The sequence below is a fragment of the Protopterus annectens genome, chromosome 17.part0, assembly GCF_019279795.1.
Source record: "Protopterus annectens isolate FY-2018-M chromosome 17.part0, PAN1.0, whole genome shotgun sequence".
NCBI lineage: Eukaryota > Metazoa > Chordata > Ceratodontiformes > Protopteridae > Protopterus > Protopterus annectens.
In genome coordinates, this window is record NC_056751.1 from 629,916,923 (window position 1) to 629,944,422 (window position 27,500).

Below are 27,500 nucleotides of genomic sequence, written 5' to 3' on the forward strand. Positions count from 1 at the left end.
ACATCGACATTTATGGTAAGTGTATATAACTGTACTATGTTCATCGTGTTTCACTGCTGCAGTCCTAACCAATGGGTTTATTACCAAAGCTCAGAGAAAAGGGAGGAGGAACCAACAGAATCAAGGACTGGAAATAATGCCCTGCAGAACAGCAGTGGCAAACCCAGCCCTGGCTCTGGAAAATAAAGGCAAATTATAATGCTTTGTGAAAGTGCGAACAGAAGACCATGTGGCAGCCTCAAAAATGTCTTTAGTAGGGACACCCCTTAAAAAGGCTGCAGAAGTGGAAGCTGCTCTAGTTGAGTGGGTCATTCCCCCTGAGGAGGTACCTTGCATGAAAGGAATAACAAAAAGTAATACAATGTGCAATCCACTTATAAATAAGCCTTGCCCTGGACTTCAAGGGCAAAACTGACCAATAACTGTGTTGATTTCCGAAGGTCTTTAGTCCAGTCAAGGTAAAACCTGAGCTGTCTGTGCACATCAAGAGAATGCAGGATCCTTTCACCTCTATTTTGAGGATTAGGAATAAGGTAGGAAGGTGTATGGGCTGATTAAGAGTCAGGCTAGAAACCACCTTAGGCATAAAGGAGGGGTTGGTCCTCAGAGAGACCCTATCTGCATGGAAAATGAGGAAAGGCTCCACAACCATTAAAGCTTGCAGCTCTGAAACCCTCATTGCTGAAGTTATAGCCAAGAGGAAGGCAGTCTTCCAAGAGAGAAACTTTAAATCTGCAATGGCAGTTGGCTCAAAAGGAGGAAGAGTGAGTTTCTCTAGAACAAAATTAAGATCCCAGGCTGGAGTAGGTGCCCTTCTGGGAGGTTTTAAATTGCAAGCACCTCTGAGAAACATTTTCATCAGGGGATGAGAGAAAATGGGTTGTTCAGAAGAACAATGAGCAGAAATGGCTGAAGCATGGATCTTGATAGTGAAAAAAGAAAGATCACCCTGAAGCATATCACCCAGGTATTCCAGCATCAGAGGAAGGGAAGGCTGAGAAGAAGATTCCCCTCTAGCCTGCATCCAATGAGAAAACCTTTCCCATTTGCCAGTGTAGGACTTCCTAGTGCTAGGCCTCTTGGCCTCCCTCAGCACGTCAACCACCTGCTGGGAAAGGGAAGAAGAAAAGGAAGGAGTCAAACAATGAGCCATGCTGCCAAATGGAGAGACTGAAGATGAGGATGTAGAATGTTTCCCCTTTCCTGAAGCAAAAGATCCGGCTTCAGAGGAAGATGCCAAGGAAGAAATTGGGAGAGACTGCAAAGCAGTGGATACCACTGCTGTCTGGGCCAGTCCGGAGTTATGATAACAGTCCTTGGTCGTTCGTCCCTGATCTTCAATAATACTCTGGGAAGAAGAGGAAGAGAAGGGAAGATGTAAACTGACAGCAGCGTCCAAGGGAAGGATAGAGCAGCCACTCTCCAGGCTCTGCTGTGATGCTGTCTGGTGCAAAAAAAAAGGTAGAAGACGGTTATTTGGGGAGGAGAAACGATTCACCTGAGGTGTGCCCCAACACTGAATGATGCTGTAAAAGACTGCTCTGTTTAGCTGCCACTCGTGAGGATCCAGGGTTTGTCTGCCCAACTGGTCTGCCACAACACTGAGCCTGTCTGGAAGAAACTGAGCTAGGATCTACGATACAGGCCCAGGGATGTTGCTATTGACCAAAGATTCATGCTCTGCCCGCACAGGGGTAAGAATGAGTCCCTCCCTGCTTGCTGATGTACCACATGACTGTGGTGTTGTCTGTTCTGATGAGTAGGATCCCTGGAGAAAGAAGATAATTGAAAGCTAGTAAGGCCTGCTGAACTATCAACTCCTTTAGATTAATGTGCAGGTGCATCTGCTGGGCATTCCAACGTCCCTGTATGCATGTCATCCAGGTGTGCTCCCCAGGCGTAGTCCAATGAGTCTGTGGTAAGAACTTGAATGGCAGGAGGTGGGTGAAAAGGCATGCCTTTGTTTTGTAGACAGGCTGTTGCCCACCATAGAAACTCTGTCTGCAGACATGGAAGCAGAGGAATCATCATATCCAGGTCCTGTGTGTATTGACACCAAAGGTTCTTGAGGTACCACTACAATTTCCTCATATGCAGTCTTGCATATGGAATCATGAGGATGCAAGAGGCCATGTATCCCAGAACTTGCAGTTATTTCCTTGCGGGGAGCTGGGACAGGCTTGCCAAGTCCTTGAAGTAAACTGAAAGAGTTGTCTGCTTCTCCTGGGAGAGATACATCATCTGGGCGGCTGTGTTCAGACTCGCTCCCAGGAATGTTATCTCCTTGGATGGTACCATTTTTGATTTTTCCTCGTTGAGAGTGTAACTCAGGGAAGAGAGCAGAGTCTTTACAAATTCTAGATCCTTTAACAGCTGTTCCTGAGAATTTGCTTGAATCAGACAGTCATCCAAGTATGGAAAAATCTGAGTTTTTTTCTGCCTGTAAAAAGCAATGACTGGAGCCAGGCACTTTATGAAAACTCTGGGAGTAGCAGATAAGCCAAAGGGCAGCGCAGAGAATTGTTAATGTTGCTTACCCACCCTGAAACTAAGTTATTACCTGCAACTTTCCCTGATAGGGATGTGCAGATAAGCCTCTGAGATCCAAAGTACCAGCCAGGAATCCTTTTCTAACACTGGCAGCAAATGAAGCAGAGTGAGCATTTTGAACTTTGGAATTACCAAGAAAGAGTTCAGAATAGATAGATCTACTATGGGACGCTAGGTGCCTTCTTTTTTTCTGGAACTAGGAAAAGTCTGGAATAGAAACCCTGGCCTACCTGCTGAGCAGGAACTGATTCTATTGCTCCCAGAAGAAACAGAGACAAAATTTGTTTTTCTACTTCTGCCTTTGGTTTGGAGGAGCATCCGGGAATTCTTTGGGAAGTGGAAAGGTGTGGAAAGAAAACGTGCCCTATGGATACAGTTCTGAGTATCCATTTGTCATTTGTGACAGTGGCCCAGACATTTGCAAAAAAGGGCCAACCTTTCCCCTAAAGGACTCTTCAAGGCAGGCAAGAACAGGCAGAAGTTGGATAAAGTCATTGAGAGTATTTTGTTTGAAATGCAGGCTTAGAACTTCCCGCCTTGGAAGGGGAAGCCTACCAACGCTTAGACCTTTGAAGGGTAGCCACCTGCCCCCTAGATTTGTAACCTCTAGTCCTAGAATGGTTCTGTCTGCTGGTATCAGGAAACGTCCAACTCTTAGAAGGGTAATTCCTGCTAAAGCAAGGAGGTTGAACTTGCAGAAAATCTTTAACAGTTTGTACAGACTTGGCCTTATCCTCCATCTTCTTGAGCACTTCCTCTGCTTTGCAGCCAAAAAGACTGTCCTTATGCAAATGTACATCTAAAAGCTTAGCCTTGACAGGCTCTGGAAGGGATTGTTCCCTGAGGCAAGCGTGCCTTCTAATAACAGATCCAGTAGCTTAAGCCCTGCAGGAGGCTTCTAGAATGTCAAAACCACAATGTAAAGAATGTTTATTGACAAGACTGGCAGAATACAGCAAATCCTGCATATCCTTACTCCCCGCCAAAACAGGCACGCTTGCTATCCTAGACTTAATAGCCTCCAAGGTGTGCTGCTGGTACTTCAGCATATGAAAAAGACAATTAGTAGACCTAATAGCAAGAGTGGCAGAGGTATAAACTTTTTTACCCCACCTATCTAGGTTCTTAGATTCCCCTGTCAGAAGTAACAAGATTTTTGGTAACAGTGGCCTTAACTCCTTTAGGGCCTTGAGAAATAACCTTAGGATCAGCCAATGGATTCCTGAAAAGAAACAGATGAGAATCAGGAACTCTATAGTACCCGTCTGGTTTCCTGGGAGCAGGATGAACCGAATTTGGAGTCAAGGAATTTTCCAGAAAGGTAAAAAGTAAAGAATGCACCAAGATAACACACAGCAAAACGTTTAATCACAGCAAAGTACAAAGTGGTAAGCGCTTTCACAACCGAAGTTGCTTCATCAGACCAATTTTCCAGAAAGTCATCATCAACCACTTCAAACACTGGAGGAATAGCCAGAGGCTTATTCTGAGGTAAGTCCAAAAACTCCCTAATCCTTTACTTAGACTGGGGATAATCCACACTTTCCATATAAAATGCTCCCTGAGAGTATTCAAAGTATCACCAAAAGAGAAATCTTCTGGGGGAAAGGCAGAAGGGATGGAATCCTCTGCAGCTGAATCCTCAAAAGGAGAAAAAGCCTGAGAAACTTCCTCTTAATCAGCAGAAATGTTAGAAGAATCAGAACCAGAAAAAGACAAAGCCTCAGGAGAAACATCCCTACTCTTTTTAGAAAGATGCATCTGTGAACCCCTAATAGTCAAAAGGTCATTAGCCATTTTAACCATTTGGGATTGAGGGGAATGAGAAGAAACTGGAGCCTGCTTTTTCACAGGCTTACCACTGGAAGATTTACCTGCAAGCCTGAAGGACTCGGGAGGCCTGGCAACTGCGGAAGTTGTAGAAGAGGTAATCGGTATGAGCTTGCTGTCTGAACGAAGAACGGAGGCCACTGACACCGGCGTCAGCTTAGCGGCTCTGGATCCAGCTGAAGAGGTGACAGGCGAAAGGTCAGAAGGCAAAATGGTGGCTGGAGGCCTGGGGGACTCTGAAATGGTCTCAACAGAGGCCTGCCGTTGAAAATCCGCTGACTGCATGGGCTGCAAAGGCACCTCATTGGCTACCACATGACTGACTACCATCCTAACATCATCTGAGGACTTATCCTTCTGAAGCCTGTCGCAGTCCTTATCCTTAAGTTTTTTGGATATATCCGAAGCCTGAAGACCAGCAGACGCCATACTGACAAACTTATGCCAAACTCCAAAATGTTTAGCTAAAAGCTTAGCCCAACGATGAATAGTACGCGGATTAAAGGAGGCACAGATATCACAATTAGGAACGTCACGGTCAAGGCCTAAACAAATAATACAATGGAAATGAAAATCTCTATAGGGAATCTGCTTTCCACAGGCAAGACAATTATTAACCTTTTCTGACATTCGTTAAGGCAAGAAAAGAGGATCCCCAACAGGGTACTTAGCTGTAGTTGACTTCAACTCTGTAGTCGGAAACAAAAAAGGTAAACTGCCGACTGGCACTCATGCAAGAAATGTTTCTGCTTCGGGCTCTGCGGCAAGGAAGACTGAGGAAGTGACACAACAGATGATAGATGACGTCATATTTACTTCCCTTTGGTATTCTGGCCAATCGAGGGCTATTGGGAGCCGGATAACCCATTGGTTAGGACTGCAACAGTGAAATACGATGAACATCAATTAAACAAACATAGTGGTGAAAATGGCATCGGCAGAGCTAGACTAATTTCTCTGCTCACAGGGATGCTCAAAGTGAAGCCTACTCTTGAGTGTGGATGGTACAGACCCATACCTAGGGCAACAGTTCACACTTACTGCAAAGCTCCTGTGGTCAAGCTGCACTCAGTAAAATATTCAATAATTAAAATATGAAAAAAGGCACACAAATTTCTATTCAGTACCACCAGTGCAACTTGACATACTCTGGTACTATTAGAGTTTTGACTTACATAATTATCAGCAGTGCAGCAGACTCAAAGACAACATCTTCCACCTACTATACATCACTGATAGCTTATCTGATGGAGAACAATGCTATTCCCAAAGGATTTTAAGTACCACTGAATTAGCCTCATGAGTAACTTCGCCAGGTGTACCATCAAGATGGAGGTTGGCATGTATAAGGCCTTAAGTAACATCTGAACAGTCTTGGCTAAATTCTGAGCTAGGTCTGCAAAAAACTTCAAGTGCATAGCTTTGTCATATGGCAGAAACAGTTTGCTTGGCTGTGTATCCTAGAATACTTTCAGGAAAATCATAGATGTCTCCAGTTCTGGGAATGACTTGGGCTATTCAGAAAGAACAGGTCAGTACAGAAGTGCAAGGTACTGCTTATTGTCTTCTGCACATCCTCCCAAGAGAATGCTTGAATCAGCCAAATAACCAGATAAGGGAAACCATGCACTCAGACTCCTCTTATGGAAAAATACTGGGGCCAACCAGCCCACCTGGCAAATATCCTAGGCTCTGTGGATATAGCAAAGCACACAATGATGAAATGAAAATGTTCCTGGTCTGCCTTGAACATTAACAATTACCTGTGTATGCAAGCATTCCCAAGGCCCAAGATAACAAGTAGCTTATTTTGTAATATGAAGCACAAAAGGGCCTAAATGATCAGCATTCTGAACTTTGTCACCTTTTAGAATCTGCTCAACCTTGATAAAAACAATAGGTTTAAATGGGCTACCTTTTTGTTTTTTTCCCTTCATGCTCCTACCAATCCTCGTTAAGTTTTACCAGTCTATTCATTTTTGCTGAGTGTCGGGGAGGGGGGTGAATAGCAACTCAGGTGTTCAGCACTGTTCTCAAGCCCATGAACTGTTCCCTTTTGGTGCACAGTGCTAATTCTGATAAGCCCAGGCTCTATTCCTTCCAACGAGATTTTACCACATCTTTGCCAGAGACGAGTCCCAGCTTTAACCCCCAACCTCCCACCCTCACACACAGGCAGGATGCTGGTACAGGTAAGCATGAAGGCTTAATTTATGGCCTAACGGCCAAGGAATGAAATTACAGGGAAGCACTCATCATACTGGGCCTGGTTCTCCAATTACTAAAACAGGCAGCCAGAGTTCCCAGGATCCCCATGCATGTCACTATGTGAGCAGTGGTGGGTGTTACATGGGTTTTGGAGACAAAATTGTCCTCCTCTGGGAATGGTGTTTCCAGAAGCCATAACCATTCCTTAGAGAAATGCCTAAATGGTACCTTACCCTCCCAATGGAGCATCTATTGGTGGCAATATCCAAAACATACATCCCCGCATCCTTCCACGAGGACAGGAGAGGAAGCCAAGCCTTTTCACTCCTCTCTTATCCCACATACAGAATAACAGACACCTGAGCCACGAGTCAAACTCAAAATGCTGTCAGCATTCTCCCCCTATGCCATCAGAGCAGCCTGGACCATTTTTTTTATGTTGGGGAGGTAGCAGAAAACCCAGGAATAAAAACCTCTTGGACTTTCTGTTGAGACCCTATCATGCAGCTTGAAAAAATATGCTAAAGATGAAATGGTAATATAAAAATAATCAGCAAGGTATCTGGGAACTTGGGTATCAGAATTAAAATAACATAACAAAAGGAGATGATTAATGACTCCACAAGGACAGGGGTGAGAAGCCAGTACCAAATCCTAGAAAGTACAGTTGTCTACACTTACCATAAATGTAGATGTTAGAGTGTATTCACTGTTGCAGTCATTACATTTGGGTTATCTGCCTGCAGGGTAGCCCTTGGTCGGCCTGAATACCAGAGTCTTGGGATTTCTGTGTCAGATGCGGTCGCCTCTTCCATGACGCCAGGTCGTCAGGGGTATAAAACATGCAGCTGATGCCATTACATCAATTTTTCTTGTCCCAGATGTCAGGTGCCCCTATAATAGGAAACAAATATAAGGTATAGAACCCCCCCCAGCAAAAACAAATACACATGACAATATATACCAAACAAATAGGATAGGTAAAAGACAAGAGAAGACAGGGGGGGCTGGAGGGAAGGTAACAGACTGCAACAGTGAATACACTCTAACATCTACATTTATGGTAAGTGTACACAACTGTACTATGTTCTTCATGTTTCACTGTTGCAGTCATTACATTTGGGTTGATTCCCAAAGCTAAGGAAGGGAGGAGGTAGTTAAAGAGCATTAGGGCTAGCAATCAGGCCCTGTAAGACTGCCGTGGCAAATCCAGCCTTGGACTTAGAAAAAAAGTAGGCAAGTGGTAATGTTTGGTGAAAGTATGTACAGAGCTCCAGGTTGCAGCTTCCAGGATGTCCCTCTGAAAAATGCAGTAGAGGTAGCTGCAGCCCTGGTGGAATGTTTTCTTATCCCCTGAGAGGCAGGTTTTCCATGGTGCTTGTAGCAGAAATGAATGTAATGTGCTATCCATTTGGAAATGGTTTGCTTTGAAATTGCCTTCCCCTCTGCCCCTGCAGCAAAGCTGACTAGCAGCTGGTCAGATTTTCTGAGAGGCTTGGTCCTGTCCAAGTAGAATCTAAGCCGTCTGTACACGTCCATGGAATGCAGTATCCTTTCCCCTTTATTCTGGGGATTAGGGGAAAAAAGTAGGCAAATGAATGGACTGGTTCAGAGCCACACTAGACACCACCTTGGGCATAAATGATGGATTAGTCCTGAGGGAGAGACTGTCCACATGGAAGATAATGAAGGGTTCCCACTGCCATAAAGGGCCTGCAGTACACCCTTTTTGCAGACGTGATGGCTAGTAGAAAGGGTGTTTTCCAAGAAAGAAATTTCAATTCTGCTGTAGCAGCTGGTTCAACGGGGGAAGAGTAAGTTTTTTTGGGGGGGGGGCGAGGCTCTAATGAGGGGGGGGGTCTTACATTTTTGGCCCCTCTAAGGAATTGTTTTAGCAGTGGGTGAGAGAAAAGGGTGGCTCAGTATTATAATGAGCTGATATGGCTGAGGCATGAATCTTAATTGAAGAGAAAGATAGGTCCCTGTGGAGCATTTCTGTTAGATAATCTAGAATATGAGGTAAGCTGGGCACTGTTGTGCTCATCCCCCGAGACTCTCCAGGAACAGTATCTGTTCCACTTTTCTGAATAGGATTTTTTAGTACTAGGCCTCCTTTCCTCAAGCATGACATCCAGCACCTGCTTACTGAGGGCAGCTAGAGGTGCGCTCAGAGAATTAGCCAGGCTGCAAGGTTCAGGGTTTGAAGTTGGGGGTGCGGAATCTGGCCCACCTGCAGGAACAGAAGGGAAGGGGTCTGAGGCAGGTGCCATGGTTGTAGCACTATCATACTGTGCAGAAGGTTGTACAAGTGGTGGCGTGGCCAGTCTGGTGCAATCAGTATTGCCCTTGGCTTGTCCTGTTTGATCTTTAGAAGAACCTTCAAGAGGAGAGGCAGAGGGGGGGGGAGGCATAAACTAAGAGGCCTTCCCAGGTGAAGGACGGGGCATCCACTTTCCGAGCTTGACTGTGGGGAGTCCTGGTGCAATATTTGCTCAATTGGTAGTTCTGAGAGGAGGCAAACAGGTCCACCTCTGGAGTCCCCCCCATTTGTTCCTCAACAGCTTGAATATTTTGGGTTCCGGTTTCCATTCATGTGGATCCATGAGGTTTCTGCTTAAGTCGTTTGCCAATGAATTTAGCTTGCATGGCAGGAATTGAGCTTGTAGGTTCACTTGGTTGCTCAAGGCTGTGTTCCACAGAGCCATAGCTAGTCTGCAGAGTGGGTAGGGATGGGGTCCCCACCCTGCTTATGTACCACATAACTGTGGTGTTGTCTGTCTTTATGAATAGTTTCCCTGGAAGAATAAGGTCTTTGAAGGCTGTCAGGGCATTCTGTATAGCTAACATTTCTTTTTGACTGGTATGGTATGCAGGTGCATCTGTATTGAGTTCCATTTGCCCTGAATGCACTGCCCTGCCATGTGAGCCCCCCCATGCATAATCTGATGCATCTGTTGTTAGGGTTTGGGCAGCAGGGAGTAGAATGAAAGGGAGTCAATTGTTGTGGTAGCAGGCCTCTGCCCACCAAAGGAACTCTGCCCTTAGGCAAGGAATGATAGGAATCATTGTTTCCAGGTCCTGAGAATGTTAACACCATAGACCTTTTAGATACTACTGAAGTTTCCTCATTAGCAGTCTTGCATATGGAATAAGTAGAATGCAAGAGGCCATGAACCCCAGGGGCTTGCAGCATTTTCCTTGCAGATAGCTGTGTTTTTGTGGCCAGTAGGTTGAAGTAGGTTGTCAGATAAACTTGTTTCTCTTTTGTGAGGAATGCCATCTGGGAAGTTTTTTTAAGCTTGCTCCCAGGAATACAATCTGTTGACTGGGTACTAGGTGTGACTTCTTGTTGATTGTGTATCCCAGTGAAGTTAGAAGTCTTTTTACAAATGCCAGGTACTGTAGTAAGTCCTGACTCTCTGCCTGAATTAGGCAGTCGTTCAAATATGGGTAAATCTGAGTATTTTTCTGCCTGCAAAATGCAATGGCTGGAGCTAGGCACTTTGTGAATACCCTGGGCGCAGTAGATAAGCCAAAGAGAAATGCAGAGAACTGATAGTGCATGGAGCCTGCCCTGAAGTGAAGGTATTTCCTGCAAGATTCCCTGATTGGGATGTGCAGATAAGCTTCTTTTAAATCTAGGGTTGCCAGCCAAGCATCCTTGGCTAGCACAGGAAGAAGCTGTTGAGTTAGCATTTTGAATTTTGGAACCACTAAGTAAGGTGTTGAGGATAGTCAGGTCCAGGATAGGATGCCAGGAGTTTTCTTTTCTGGGAACCAGGAACAGTCTTGAATAGAAACCTTGTCCCCTTTGTTCTGCTGGGACAGGTTGAATAGCCTTGATGTTGAGGAGAGAAAGCACTTTCTTTTGGGCCTCAACCCACTGGTTTTGAGGTCTGGACATCCACTTGGAGGTGGGAGAGAGTGGAAGTGGAATCTGTATCCTAGGGAAACTATGTTTAAAACCCATTTGTCTTGGGTAATGAATTCCCAGTTTCTTGCATGCAGGGCGAGCTTTCCGCCTAAAGGTGCAAGTAGTTGGGCAAGGCTTGGAAGAGTTAACTAAGTCATTGTGCCATTTTCCATAGGGAGGTGGCTTACTACTCCCTGCTTTGGGAGTGGGTGCCCCCCACTGCTTAGATCTGTGCATAGTCTGAGATTGACTGGTCTCAGTCAGACTGACTGACTGGTGGTCTGCTGCTCCTGGGTTTGGACTGAGGAGGCCTGGAAGGGACTGGAAAGGACCAGTTCTCTGAAGGCCAGTGCCTACTGAATCTAGGTGGCTGTACTTGTAAAAAAATCTTTTACAGTCTGCAAATATTTAGCCTTTTCCTCCATTCTTTTAAGAACTACTTCTGCTTTGCTGCCAAAAAGGCGCTCTTGACTTAAAGGTGCATCCAGCAATTTGTCTTTAACACGATCTGGCAAGTTTCGTTCCTTAAGCCAAGCATGGCTTCTAAGTACAGATCCAGTGACAACAGCCCTGCAAGATGCCTCTAAAGCATCAAAACCACATTGCAAAGTATGTTACCAACTTGGAATGCATTAACTCTTGTAAATCTTTGTGTTCAGCACAGTCAGGAATCAACATCAACTTCTGTTTAATTAGTCCCATAAAATGTCGCTGATACTTTAACATATGAAACTGGCAATTTAAAGCCCTAATGGCCCGAGTAGCAGAGGTGTATACCTTCTTACCCAATCTGTCTAAAGCCCTAGAATCCCTGTCAGAAGGGGTAGGATTTTTCGCACTAGTAGCCTTAATGCTTTTAGATCCTTGGGAAATGGTCTCTGGATCCGCAGTAGGATTCTTGAAGAGGAATTTGACAGAGTCAGGTACTCTGTACTACCGGTCAGGTTTCCTGGGAGCAAGGTGTCAGGAGTAATGGTGGATTCCAGGAAAACGCCATCTACAATCTCCAGAACGGGGGTGAGTGGGATAGCTAGAGGCCTGTGCAGAGGCAGGTATAAGAATTCCCTAAATCTCTTTTTGGACCGAGAACAGTCCTGGCTTTCCCAGCGGAAATGTTCCTAAGGGTATGCAAGGTTTCACCAAAAGAAAGATCTTCTGGAGAAGCAGAGAGAATGGAGTCCTCTGCATCAGAATCCTCATAAGCAGATAAGGGTAAATCCTTGTAGTCAGAAACAATAGACATATCAAATTCCTGATCAGAAGAATCAGAAAGAAAATCAGTTCTACGTCTCAAAGGGGGAAGGCTGGCTTCCCCTAATTAAGGTAATAAGGTCTTCAGCCATTCTAAGCATTTGTTTTTGAGGCAAGTGAGCCTGAGAATGCGGTTTGGTCGTTGGTTTTCTAGGTGTAACTTTAGGCCTGAGGAATTCGGTATTTTTAGCTTGAAACGAAGTCGCCGGTCTGATATGAAACTTTGTAGGCCTGAACACACCCTCAGAAGCCGGTGCTTGCACAGCAGCTCCGGGCCCATTCAAGGTAGAGACATCCACAGGTTCCATAGTCGAAGAAGCATCTCGTGGTATACCGGACTCCGAATGTGTCTCGGCAGAAGCCTGCAAATCTGTAGAAGCGGGTATCCTTATCCTTACGTTTTTTCAGAATATCGGTAGTCGGATCGCTTAATGAAGCCATTTCAGAGTACGGAGATCGAGAACGAAAGTATTTAGCTACAAAAATAGCCCGACAATGAATAGTTTGGGCTTTGAACAAGGCACAAAACCGACAGCGAGGAACGTCGTGGTCTGGACCTAAACAGGTGACGCAGTTAGAATGAAAATCTCTATGAGGTATTTGCTTTCTGCAGGCAAGACAATTGTTAATTTTTTCTGACATCGGTTAGAGCAAGAAAAAATGATCGCCAACGGGGTACTTATCTTTTTAAGACTTCAGGTCTAAAACTCGAAAAGAAAAATTTCAGGAGTCGGCCGACCAACACTTGTGAACTGCTTCTGCTTCGGGCACCGCACGGCAAGAAAGACTGATGTAATGGCGTCGGCTGCATGTTTTATACCTCTGACGACCTGACATCATGGAAGTGGCGACAGCATCTGACACAGAAATCCCAAGACACTGGTATTCAGGCCGGCTGAGGGCTACCTGCTGCAGGCAGATAACCCAAATGTAATGACTGCAAAAGTGAAACACTAAGAATATCTGCAAGGCAGAAAATGTTAAGTACACAGCCTTTTACGCTTATTATTCTTAACTTTTGCTAACAGTTTGTTATATCATTGTTGTAATAATTTATCATGTCCACAGGTGAAACAAAGGTGGTATGCCTTCATTTCAGCATCTCTTCACCAACCACACTTACCTGGTTAACAAAACTGAATACATAATTATCACATTACAGACATAAAATGTTTACAAGTCCTTTATCACTTTGACAAGAAAAATGGAAATAAGATCACTACCACATGTAATAACACAGTACATGACCAATGAAGCATCTACTACTGAGCGTCTCTACACTTCTGCACTACTCAACTCAAGGCAGGGGACAATAGAGAAGGCCACCCTCTACAACAACGTGAAACTAAATCACTGACATTACCTGAATGAGTTGGTGATGGGCTACATTACCACAGAAGAACGTTTGCTGGTCATCAACAAAACCAGGCAATTCAGTCTCTTCAACTTCTTCTCCATTTAACATCAAGACTCTGTGGAGGGGGAGAAAAAAAGGATCGACAGCAATTCAGTCATAAATATCCTAATGGTATCTTTACACGTCTAGTTTGGGCAACCCAAAAATAGCCATAAAGTGTATTATAAGGGGAGTGGCCAAGATGGTGAACTGACAGCAGCATACTTCAAAGAGGTCTCTAGCCTAGAATACTTTTCTGACAGGAATTTTTTTTATAACAAATTAATTTTACTGGATTTATTTATCATTCTACTACCAAACTACTAGAAATCTTATTCAAGAAGTGTTTTTATAATCAGAACTCAAAATTCCTGTCATATTCAACTGGACAAAAAAACTTCACTCGGCTTTCCAGAATGAGTTATATCAAAACTGCAACTCAGGATTCCTCTCTCAAAAAGGAATTACATTCTCTATTGAAAAATACACAGGATTTATTCTTGAAAATAGACAAAATTGACAATAAACTGGACACCTTCAAGGACAAATGTTCTCAACAGCTTGAACAGTTCCAGGAAATTATTATGCAGCATAAGTCTCAACTTTCAGTGATGGAACAATCCCTTAATGATATGGAAAAAAGGCTAGCTGAAGAGGAACATCATTCAGAATTCTTATAAAAACAAAACTACTACTTATTAAACAAGCTGGATGACTCGGAAAGTAGGTCCAGGAGGAACAATCTTCATATTTATGGGCTGCCGGAGAAAACAGACGGAGATCATCTTATTAATTTTCTTTCTTGGATACCAACCATACTTAAACTACCTCAATCACTCTCCTTTGGCATTAAACGAGCCCACAGGTCCTTAACTACTGAAAAACCTACTTCAACAAAATCTAGACCAAGATCCATTATTATGAAGATGTTTTTCAGTCAAGATAAGGAATTAATCCTAAAAACAACCTGGGCAAACTCCCCAATAAAGTACCAAGGTTCACTTTTCAGATTTGACAACAATTCAACTGTGGTAGCAAAAAGAGGAGAATATTATCCCATCTTAAAAGCACTGAAGAAAAAACAACTTACAACACACTGTTTCCAGCCAGAATGAAAACCTTCCTCCCTGACGGCATTAAAATATTAGACTCATTGGACACTGCAACAAAATACCTACTTAATAACAACATAATTGATCAAATGGAAGTTATGGACTGAACTAATAGCACACACAAAAGAAATGCTGAGAAGAATGAATGGAAAGTAGTTGGAGAAGAAAATAAAACTGAAGGACAAATAAATATACTATTTTTTTACTATATAAACATTATCAAGCTCTTTTTTCTATAATCTAAAAAAAAAGAAAAAGAAAATGGAGAAGGGAAGTAAAGGAATTAAAAGAATGTTTTCAACATAACAATCATCACTTAACACAGGTACATTCTTTTTTGTCTGTTGTAAACATCTAAGCATTAGATAATTGCTTAAAAAACATGTTACAACTTATTTCATAAATAAATATTGGATCGAAGCTCCAAAGACAGTGGTACTTCCATATTCATAAAGGATGCGCACACCTCCAGACTGGTAGCCCAACATAACGCATATGAGACACTTCAGGTGCAGCTAACATTGGGTAAGACAGCGAGTGAGGCTGTATCCTGCTACAGATCCTCAACCATGTCCCAAGACTTGCACTCCTAAGCACACTAGAGAATATTAGGGTCCAACCTAACACTCTCATACTGGGTGACTTCAACTATCCCTCCATTAACTGGGAAAACTATTCATGTACCAATATACTTGCCCAACGTTTCCTAGAATTCATTAATTCCAATGCCCTGGACCAGCTCGTTCTTAACCCCACTAGAGATAGCAACATCTTTGACCTGGTCATTACTAACATGGGCAACCATTGCTCTACACCAATAGTCAACTCATGCCTCGTTAGATCTGACCACAAACTAATCAACTGAGAAATCCACCACTCCCCCAAGGTAACCACCATGAAAAACTTATCCAAAGCTAACTTTGGGCTCCTGAAAACAGAGGTGGCTAACTTCATGGCACCCATGCAAATGGAGATCAGTTGCATGACCGCCGAATCATACACCATGCACTGTATGAACACATACACAAATACATGGATCTCGCCATACATAATAGAACCAAGATGCTCTCCTGCAAAAAAAGGAAGTCAATCTGGTGGTCCCCTGCCATAAACAAACTCTACAACAGAAGAAGGAAACTGATGTGGAATAAGGTGAAGTCCCAAGACTGGAAAAACTCCCTTAGCCTCAACAAAAAGTTGTGATCCCTCATCCTCTAAAACTAACTATGAAAACAGAATTGTAGCAGACAGTAAAGACAACCACAAGGCCTTCTATAGTTATGTAAAGAATCTCCATGGTAATACCCAGATTTGCTCTGAGCTACTGCACAATGGTACCTCCTATACCGAGCCAACAGATATTGCCAATATACTGGCCGACAGATTCAGTGTCAACTTTTCCTCCCCACCCCCACCCAAGGGACCAGTCACAATACCAGTAGATTGTCAGGCACCCAGTATTACTGCTGCACAGGTTAAAACAGCACTGTTCAAGGCCTAGCATTCAGCTTCTATGGGACCTGACAATATCCCTGGTTGTGTTCTACATGAACTACAGCGTAAACTGGCACCTCACCTGTGTGCCCTGCTCAATCCCAGCCACACCTCAGGCTTTGCCCCTACCGAATGGCACACTGCTAGTGTCATCCCTCTCCAGAAAGGAAGAGCGACTACAGACCCTAGAACTATCTCCCCATTAGCCTGACAAGTCTGATATGCAAAGATATGGAACACATCATCATGGACCTAATAAACAAGGATATAGGGAATCTCGAAACTCTGGATCCCACACAGTTTGGTTTTGTGAAGGGTAGATCATGCCTGCTCAACTTGGTCAACTTCTTTGAGTCAGTCACCAGAGCTGTGGATGAAGGCAAGGTGGTTCATACAGCCTACCTTGATCTGGCCATGGCCTTTGATACCATTCCCACTCAGGAATCACAGAAAAACTCACTAAGCTAGGCATCAACCCCTATATCACTAGGTGGGTTGCAAACTGGCTCACAGGTAGAACCCACAGTGTGAAAGTAGCTGACTCCAAGAAGGACTGCCGACCAGTCACAAGTGGAGTCCCACAGGGTTCAGTCCCTGGGTCCTCTCCTGTTTGGTATCTACTTTTCAGAAGTCCACGCCAACACGAAGGGACTCTAGCGGACAAAGTTCACACAAGATTGCAAGTTGGGAGCTATTATTAACTCTCCAAATGATGTTAACATCCTACAGAAAGGCCTCACTGAGACTAACAACTGGTGTCAGAAGCATGGCCTTAAGCTCAATGCCAAAAAATGTGTAGGCATCCCCTTTGGGAAAAATCTGGTTCCCATGAATTACCACATCAATGGTAGTTCACTGAACACAGAAGTTATAAGAGATCTTGGAACACAGGTTGACAGCAACCTCTCTTTTGACCACCACATTGCCACTGTGGTCAAAGTCCTATGTGGCACATCTCATTAAGGGTTTTGCATTCAGGAAGAAAGAGGTCACAGTCTCCCTCTACTATTCCATTAGGCCAATCATCGAGTACAATACCCCATTTGGCATGTACCTCACTAGACACCTGCAACAACTGGTGAGGCTGCAAAAGTACCCCACAAAGAGGATTCTAGGCCTTAAATACTTGTCCTATATGGACAGACTCTTCTATCTCATACCACCTACTTAGTAGTAGACTCTGCTGGTCTTACAGAGCCATGTCTGACCGAACTCTGTTAGAAATGCTACATCTAAAAAAATCCCAATCCTTCCTCACAACACGCTCCAGAGACCTCAACCTCATTACCAAAATCAACAGAATGTACTGGAGGGACAGGTTCATAACCCAGAGACTGCCCATACTATAGAATAGACTTCCTATACATGTCAATCAGAGCACCTCGCTGACCCTCTTTCAAGAGGAATCTTGATGAGTGGATGGGAAATAGAAAATTCACCCTGGGGATAACTCCAGTGGCTCTACTCGACAGAGGCACTGGGAACTAAGGTCGGGTGGCACGATGCCAGGGTAATCCTATGGCTAGGCTTGTAAAGGCCCCAGGGCCATTAGCCTAGTACACAACTATGAACCAATTTATGCGGATCTTTTCATGGGCTTTGTGGAGGAACAAATAATTTATGATGATTCTCATATTTATCTGGAGGTTATGGGCATCTGGAGGAGGTATGTGGACGACTGTGGGTTGGTCTGGAGGTCTGATGTCACATACTTATTGGAATTCGTACAATATTTGAATGACAATAAATGGGGTACAAGTTTACTGTGCATTATGACCCCAGAAAAATTACCTTCCTTGATGTAACAGTACAGGTAGAGACAGATGGGACTATCAGTAGCAGAGTTTTTAAAAAGTTTCCTCAAGTAAATATACTGCAGGCTAATAGTCATCACCCCCCACATATTGCTAAGAATATACCTAAAGCTCAGTTTCTTAGATTAAAAAGAATTTGTTCATCTGAACTAGAATAGGAGAAGAAAGCAGAGGATACGATTCTGAGATCTGCAGAGAGAGGATATAGACATTCTGATGTTAAAAGAATGTTTAATTCCATTTAATTCCACACAGGAGGTGGATAGAGCACAACTGTTGAAGTACAAACCCAAGAAGACATTAGGGGGTCCACCAAGACTTATTACAAGTTTTAGAAGTAATACTAAACTTTTTACAGATCTTGTGCAAAAACATTGGCATATCTACTTTTAGATAAGGATTTGAGTAAAATTTTACCTGCTAAATGTTTATTTACATTTAGACATGGCAAAACTCTAGTAGGTTGGTTTAATCACTATAAAAAGAGCAATGAAATGGGTTCTACTACGCGGCAATTGTCACTGGGGGGACAATTGGTTAAGGGCTGCCAATCTTGTGGTCACTGCAATAATTGCAAATATACTTGTTCAACAGAGCAGTTTACTACTTCTAATGCCTCTCGGGTTTTTGAAATTAAGGGGTTTGGAAATTGCAACACATACTGGGTGATATATTTAGCCACTTGTAGTTGGTCAGCTTTCTACATTGGGCAGACTTCTCATCTTTTGAAAATTTAGGATTACTGAACATCTCAGTGATATCGGAAGCAAAAAAAAATCTAACGCTTTATATAAACATAATCTGATACATAAGACGACTAGATTTTATTTTACGATTACTGATAAAATTGGTTTAAAGAGAAATATTGGACAGTGGCATAAACTGCTGGATCAAAAAGAAAAAAAGTTGGACTATCAGGCTAGGAAGGTTATTCCCACCTGGTTTGAATGACTGTAGTTGACCAATTGGAAGAAAGCAGGAAGTATTTAAAGGCATGATGTCATTATTGTTATCTACACTGATGAAGGCTTACAAAGCCGAAACCGGTTTGTGATGTGATGTGAATAAAGTAATTTGCTTCCACCAAGATTAGAGTGCTGGCCTGTTTTGTTGTTTGGTGCTTAATCTAGAGTTTGGCCCTGCACATATGGACTTTACCTGCGCAGGTTGTTGGCTTTTGAATAAAAGACTGCTCAGGAAGAGATGTTTAAAAAAAACAGAATTAGAGGACAGAGCACAGAGAAAATCTGAGATTTTCAGCTATACCAGAGAAGCTGGAAGGAACAGACTGCATTAATTTTATGAAAGCACAAATAAGCAGCTGGACTGGTATTCCACAGCAGTTGTTGTTACTTGAAAGGGCACATTGTGTGTATGCTTCAAACCTTGCTAGCAGAATGCAACCTAGACCTTTAACAGTAAAGATGCAATCCTACCAGCAGAAATAGTTAATTATGACAAAACAGTGGCAGAAGGACAAAGTACTAAAAGTTGGAGAAAGCAGACTGTTTGTGCAGAATGATTACTCATTGCTCATCAGACAGAAGAGAAGCAAATTTATTCCACTATTCAGGGAATATCGAGATGCAGCTGATATTCAAACTGCTGTACTCAGCTGTCTTCAAGGTATTCTTCTCTGGAGGGACAAAAATCATTCTTTGATTAAGTACATGCTAAGGAGGAAATACAAAAGTTTGTCCAACAAAAAGTAAGCTGTGAAACAGGAGATTCTGGTTCTTGTTCTGGTACAAAAGACCACAGAGTACCTGTGAAACCTTTTCAAAATTTTCAATGTAAAATGTTGGAGAGAAGGAAGGGAGTAGGAGAGCTGACTAGAAGAATCGAGAGTACATATATACTTTTTATCAGGTATGGGAGTGGTTTACTGTGCTGTAAAAGTGTATTGTTATACATGTTAACAAATTCAAATCCCTTGCCCTGTCAGTGTGACATTTGAGCTGGTCCTGCCCTACTAAGTAGTTGTCACAATAATATAACCCTTATGTACTTACGTGGTACCTCTTATTAATTAGATTATTAAGTCTGTGACTTTTATCCAAGACAATATACTACATGGTTGGAAATATATAAACCTTAGACCATTTGGCAATCTAAAATATATATATAAATATATACGTATAAATTTTGCATGCAAGAAATCTATTGTGCAAACCATATTCTATTTTTCATTAACTTATTGTTAAGATTGCTTTTGTCCTTCTAGACTTCCTCAGATCTGTGTACAAGAACCCTAAAAATCTATCTACAAAAATTATTGTATAATTAGCTAGTATTGTTATTAATCATCATTTCAAATAAAGTGGAAAAAAGAAGAAAAAAGTGTGATGATAGAAACAAAATATACACTTATTAAAAATTATTTGCCATGGCATTTAAAACCAACTGGAAAAATAAAATAAAATTAGTCATATAAACAATGTGACAATTTTCTAAGTTCCAGTATACTTTTAAGTGAGCAGTAGTAGTTTAGTCCAGTCTTCCTGAAAGAGTTCAGCTTTAATTACCACAAGAGTTTTTCCAGCATATTCAGGATGTCTTCTTCAAAAGGTGCTTCAAAAAAGTATTAGTTTAAGGGTGTGCACACTTATGCAACCAGCTTACTCTATGTTTTTTATTTTTTATATTTTTTTCCCTAATAGACTTGTTTTTTTCTATTGAATTGTACATGTTATATGTCACATTAAAGGTGGGAAAAGTTTTGAAATTATTTATTATGGTCTCATTTTTTTTATATCACAAAAACCTAACATTTTAACAGGGATGTATAAACTTTTTATATCCTCTGTAAGTGATAAATTCTCCAAGCTGCAAGGTGTCACTTTCCCACACAATAAAAATAACAACAAAACACAAATAGCATGAAATATTGATGCATGTAGTCTGTGTTGTTTAGCACGAAGTCTTCCTCCAACTTGCCCATGGTTATGTTAGCTATGCTGGGAGCCATGGCAACCATTGCTATACCAATTTTCTGTCTATAGTGTTTGCCACTGAAGGTAAAGAAATTAAAGCCAAGTACAACATTAATTACCTTACTTAACTCTTGCAGCTTTCCTTGTGTACCTTGATTATCTTTCTTAAAAGATTTCACAGTTGCTGTTATACAGTAATTGTGAGGGAGGACTTTGTACAAGGATTCCGCACTGTTAATAAAATACTGTTAGCTTCCACTGTAATTTTTTTTCTCAAAAATCCATTGAATATCTCGTGTATTACTTATTCTTTTCTGATAAAGGTTTCAGCAAGTAATCAAAGTAAATGGCAGTGGCTTCAGTAAGGGAACCTCCACTTGCTACCACTGGGTCCATAAGATGGCTCTACTCTGTTCTTTTGTGGCTTTGGTATTCCAAAAAAGTAAAGCAAACGTGGGCCTGGGCTCCATAAATAATAAAGATTTTCAGTAATTTTTTCTTCCCATAATGTGGTGAGACTAGTGCTCCATAAATCGTATGCTCTTTTTTATGTCTTCCATGGTAAATAACTCAAAATCCGTTATCCTCCAGCATGCTCTCTCTCTTTTGATTGCAGCTAGTGGGTCAGTTACAACTATACCTCCTTCCCTTGTGTGCCTTCATTATGCGCCTGATTTATCATTGCCTAGCTCGATCAATGTTTGGATTTATCATTGCCATTCTTTCTCCCAGTATAAAATTAAAAAGTTTTTTCTCTGGAGGTTTTTAAGTAGTTTCCCAATACCCAACTCACATTTTGTTTACATGACAACTTTTATTTTATCTCATTCTTCCAGTTGGTTTTAAATACCAAGGTAAATAATTATTAATAGAAGTATATATTTATCTTCTATCTTCACACTTTTTCTTTTTCCTATTTTTTCCCCACTTTATTTGAAATGACGTTTAATAACAATACTAGCTAATTATACAATACTCTTTTGTAGGTAGTTTTTTAGGGTTCTTCTACACAAACCTGAAGAAGTCTAGCAGGAGGGGGGGTTGGCCAAGATGCCAGACTGCTAGCAGCACTGAACATTATCTCTGCTTATAACATTTTTATTCTGACAGGAAATTTAATCTAATTTTTGGAAATACTAATCCAAAAGTATATCAGAAGATTTGTGAATATAGGTCCTTTACTATTTTTCAAAAATTAGTACTAAAACATAAGTTTTTATTATTTTTTCCTGTCAATAAGTTTTTCCTCAAGAAATCCAAGTATGAGTAACTCGAAGAACTCTCATCAGGACACTGTGGTTGTAAACATGATTAACTACTATTCAAGAACGATCTATAAAAATGGACAAACTAGAGAATAAAATAGATACTATTAAACAAGACTGTAGTACGCAGCTGGACATTCTTAGTGAAATGGCTAAAAAGCACTCTGAACAAATTGTTTCTATCAAAGAATCTATAACAGATATGGATAACAGACTGATGGAATGTGAAAGTCAAAATGAGTTTCTTTTGAAACAGAATACAAAACTAACAGAAAAGCTGGAAGACCTAGAAAGTAGGTCACGGAGAAACATCAGAATGCATGGATTACCAGACAAGGAAGAGGGAACTGATATGATACACTTTAATAACCGGCTTCCAACAGCACTAAATCCTCCTGAAGCCCTTTCATTCGGTATAGAGAGGGCTCACCGGTCTCTAGTAAAACCTGCTTCAGCAACAGTTTCTCCTAACCCCAGATCCATAGTTAGATTTTTGTCCTCCCAAGATAAGGGTTTGGTTCTGAAGTCTGCGTGGAATAATTCTCCCATCAAGATAGTGGACAAACTCGTTCATTTTGACAATGACTATAATTCTTCTGTCATATCTAGAAGGAAAAAATGTGTTCCCTTGATAAAATCTCTTAAAAAAGTTATCAAAGCACAGATTCTCTTTCCCTCCAGGAAAAAAATATTTTTTACCAGAAGGTGAGAAGATCTTTAGCTCTTTGTCAGAGGCTTTAGACTTTATTAAGACAAAAATACTAAATGATACAGAGGACATGGAATGGTCTACACAGAGTCTGAAAAGACATGCAACTAAAAACACTTGGACTGTCAAAGAAAGTGCAAATAAAAAATTAAACGACAAATAGGATTGTTATCAAATAATACTAAATACTTTCTGGCAGAACTCTTCACTTAATGTTTTATTGGAAAATATATACAGAAAGAAAAGGTAAAGTGTCTTTATTTTACATAATATTTTAATGGAATACATATACAAAACAAAGGTCTATTTTGCATAGGCATACATCTGTGTGTGTGTGTATATATATACACATATATATATATATATATATATACATATACACATACACATACATACACACACATATATATATATATACACACACACTTTTTGTTTTCTTCTTTCATACCATATGTTTACTATAACTGGGGCGCAGTTAACTTCATTATATATTCATTTGGGATACAAGTGTAATGCTATCTTGCTATTAATTCATGATTTCCAAAGTAAAGCATTTATGTGTGTTAGTGGTTAGAAAAACATTCTACCTTGCACACCTCATCATGAAGGGATTCACATCCAGATCCCAGATGTGTCATTACCCCTAGCCCCATGGTATGTACCTCACCACCATTTTGCAAACAACTGGAGCACCACAAAATTACCTCACAAAAAGGATCAAGGGTCTCAACATATGTCTTATTCGTGGCATACCTGCTCAGAGGTGTGATCTCTGCCTGACGTACAAGGCCATGTCCAATCAGGAGTTCATATTAGGCAGAGCTCCTCTCCTCTCTTCAAGAGAGAGAAATCTGGATGGGAGGGGATAAGAAGTTTACCCCAGGGGGGTCATCATGTCACTGCTAGACAGAGGCACAGTAAACTAATTCTATTATATAAGGGGACCTTCATTGTGTCACTACTAGACAGAGGCACAATATTCTAGATTTATTCTGTACATTTTTACCATTATTTCATGGGGTGGCAAAAGCCACATCACTATGGCTAGGCTTACAAATGCCCCAGGGCAGATAGCCTAGTACTATACTATGAAACTATGATTACACTGTACGGAATCCCCACAACAAAAGTGCCCTTAGGAGATGCTTTACTTAAGATAGTTTTAGTTCCTCTTGACATTTTTGAAAGATGTTCATATTCATATCATGATTAATATATATGTATTTACTTAAAATCTGCATTTCTTAGTGTAATATATCAATATTCAGTGATTTACATTACATAAATGCTCTAATTTTAATTCTTAACCTAATTTAGTTTAAGGGACGTAAATTATTGATTTAGGGGAAAAATCTTACTTTCCCAAAATTTTTAGAGAAGGGCTGTTCGTGTTTTTTTTCCACTGTGGAGGCGGCTTGTGCACTTTTTTCTGCTTCTTTAGAATGGAGAAAACTTAGTTGTTTGAAATTCCAGCCACAAATGCCTTTTCTAAGCCTCTGTGACCGTTTCTTTACATGCACAAGCATCTACAGGGCACTAGCAGCAAGCTAGAGAAGCTGGAAGCAAGAATACAGTGAGCGATGACATCAAACGACCTTTGAACTCATGCATGACTCAGAAACCAGGAAGTAAAGCTGAAAATTAAACTAGAAGAAAAAGTAACTTTTTGTTTTTTCTTTTTTTCCATCTTTTATGCATCTAAAGGTATGGAATCACTGTAAATATGTATTTTTAAGAAGCTAGGACTTTAATGGAGCGATTATTTTACTAGTTCTGTGAGGGAAACTGCATTTTAATGCTACTGTATGTGTGTTGCTTTGAAACACTGAAGTCCGACAGGATACCATTCTTTGCTTTGATAGCATGTCCTAAATGATAATATATTGATATTTGACTACTTAAACAACCAATTTCTTTAATATCGTGAATGCAAAGATATATATAGGATTGAGTCTCATTTTCCTTCTGCTGCTTTCATGCTTAAGCAACTTTACTCTATATTAGGTATTCTAATTGATGCAGATTTAAAGCAATATAATCAGACTCCGTTGCAATGATAGTTATGGTACTATGATTCAAATCTTTGTATGACCACATACACTGCAGGAATGGATTGTTAAAATGTTCTAGGTCACTCTATTCTGTACAATTAGTATTAATAGACCAACATATGCCCCCCCCCTTTTTTTTTCTTCCTCCCTTTCTTCTTTCCATTCACGACTACCAGTCTAACTGAACATACAAAAGTATAAAAAGGGAAGGGGAAATAAATAAACGGGTACAACTACTGTATTGCTATAGTTATAAACACAAGAGACTGTAATACAAGTAAAAAACATATAGGTATTAGAAACTTATGCCAATAAAGCAACTAGGTTAATTGGTGAAACTGACTCCTTACTTTCCAAAACCTAGTAGTGGTTTACACAATATTACCTACAAATCCACTGCGATTGCCTGATGGACTTGTGTTCATATTTGTTTGAGTTACCTTAGAAATGCTTTACTGTTTGTATATACTACATTTAAATCAGAAGACATTTATTTATGTTTTTGGTGTGTGAGATGGTGTTAAAGGGTGGTTTAGTTTTAACTAAACCTGGAACCTTATGTTCCATGTATGCATGTTTTCTTAGTTACTGGTTTCAGAATTTGTTTCTAAAGATTTTTGACTCATCCATGATACATAACTTCATGAATTACTTCACGTTATTATATTTGGAAGGTATTATTGATGCTCTAAATATAACTTTAACAAATGATATATAAATGCCTATCATTAAATATTAATATCTTAATGTCAAAAGAGCTGGTTTAATTAAAATGTACAGAGCTCAGACAATCTTCTTGCTGGAAACCCACTGGCTGGAGAAGGATTTGCAAAAATTATCACTTAATGATTTTACAGTTCTCACGGATTCTTGCTTTAGAGCCAAAAGGAGAGGTACTCCTACACTATGGAATAATACTTGTACACTACCTAAAGTTTTAAACAGCTTTTCAGATAAAGACGGAATGTTAAGCTTAGTAGTGCTACAAGTTGATAAGAAATGCTTCACACTGGTAAACTCATACTGGATTCCTGGTCTAGGAACTAAATACGTGAAGAAATTCTTGGATCTCATTACTTTACATGAAAAGGGAGAAATTATTCTGGCGGGAGATTTCAATTGCTTGTTATCAGATGAAGACACTTCTAAAAATAGTAAGGTTAAACTAACGACACAAGCTAAAAAGATGAACAGCTTTATAGACTCAGTGAATTTTAGAGACATACATAATTTAAGAGTTCAAAAGTCACTTCAATAATTCATTCTTTCCAATTCGGCACACACACTAATATTGATAAGATTTTTGTGTCTAACACACACTACTCTAAAATAAGTGATGTCGCAATACAGTCACGCCCACTCTCTGACCACAATGCCTTTGTGTTCAGCTTGACTGTGAAAAAAGATATGATATTTTTTTCAACGAATCCCAGCCTATGTTACTAAGTTAAAAGGTTTTAAGGAGTGGTTATTAAAAGAAATAAATGCATTTATGAAAAACAACAATGGTGAAGTAACAGATATACTCTGGGATGCATTAAAAGTTCACACCTTTAGTGGAGTTAAAGCTTGGTATTTTCAAAGGAGAAAGGGAAGGGACAAGGAGCTTTCTGATTTACAAGCCAAAATAGATAAGTTGAAGCTAAATTTAAAATCAAATGATAAAGCAGTACTTACTGAAATGTCTAAGCTAAACCACAAATATTTAGAAATATTGAATCATAAGGTTGTTATAAGCTTAGAAAAGATTAAACTACAGTCCTATAAAGTAAACCCCAGGCATTTACATAAACTAGCTATCAGATCCAAACAAATTAATAAACATCACATTAATGAAATTAAATACAAGAACAACACAGTAAAAAAGAACTGCTTTAGGAGGTATATTAGAAGCCTTTAGAAATCATTATCGGTCAATCAATGACATGCAATCACCACTAGATTCAGACGATGTAATAGATACATTTCTACAAGAAAATATCAAGACTAAACTATCAAAACAACAAAATAGTACCCTAAATAAATAAATAAATAACCTTAGCAGAAGTGAAAAAACAAGTTTAAAATCTGAAGGATAATAAACTCCAGGGTTATATGGGATAATCCCAGAAATACATAAAATTCTTCCAGAGCACACAATAAAGTTATTATTAAACACATTCTCCATGGTTAAACAAGACTTAATTTTCCCACCCTCGTGGAAGTACTCAATAATTTCCCCCATTCTGAAACAAGGTAAGGACCCCCCAACTATGTGTATCCTATAGACCCATATCATTGTTAAATTTTGATTATAAAATTTTCATGTCTATCCTGGCCAAAAGACTAAAGAATATATTACCCAAGCTAATACACTCATCAATAATGTCTTTCTCTTGCATAGAAAAGTGCATGACAATATTAAGCTACTATCTCTAATAGACATTGCAAACAAAACCAAGAAACAATTAACTATTATTAGTCTGGATATTGATAACGCATTAGATTCCCTTAGTTGGTCATACTTACAAAAAATCTTTAAAGAATTTAACTTTAGATTTCACTAAACTAATAGTAAATATTTATAGTGATTCTAAAGCATTTGTTAAGATTGGTTCATGTCCATCATCCCCAGTAAAAATTCATAAGGGAACTAGACAAGATTGCCCTCTATCCCCATTATTTTTCGCTTTATCAGTGGAACCTTTTGCTTCATTTATTAGAAATAACCCAAATATCAAAGGATTTCAAGTTAATGAGGGATACTGTCCAAAAGTTCAGCTTTTTTGCTGACTATATTCTACTAACAACCAGTGACATAGAAGGCTCTTTACAACATATCATGAATGCCATAACTCTATTTGGAAAAATCTCAGGGCTCAATTTTAATCAAAATAAAACCAAAACACTTTTAATCAATAAGAAAATAAATAGCAATTTGCAAAAATACAATATATTCAACTGGGAAAATGATAAGACTGCCTAGGAATAAGTT

The 27,500-nt window shown here is 40.3% G+C and overlaps 1 protein-coding gene across 1 annotated transcript in view; it reads right to left on the minus strand.

The window, feature by feature from the left end:
• The window catches only part of DDB1 (damage specific DNA binding protein 1), a 2,836,764-nt gene that overhangs the window by 2,052,548 nt on the left and 756,716 nt on the right, over nt 1-27,500 (minus strand). The window contains exon 12 of the mRNA XM_044059793.1: nt 13,116-13,224. Coding sequence (XP_043915728.1) covers nt 13,116-13,224 — 109 coding nt within the window. The remainder of the gene's footprint in view (nt 1-13,115; nt 13,225-27,500) is intronic.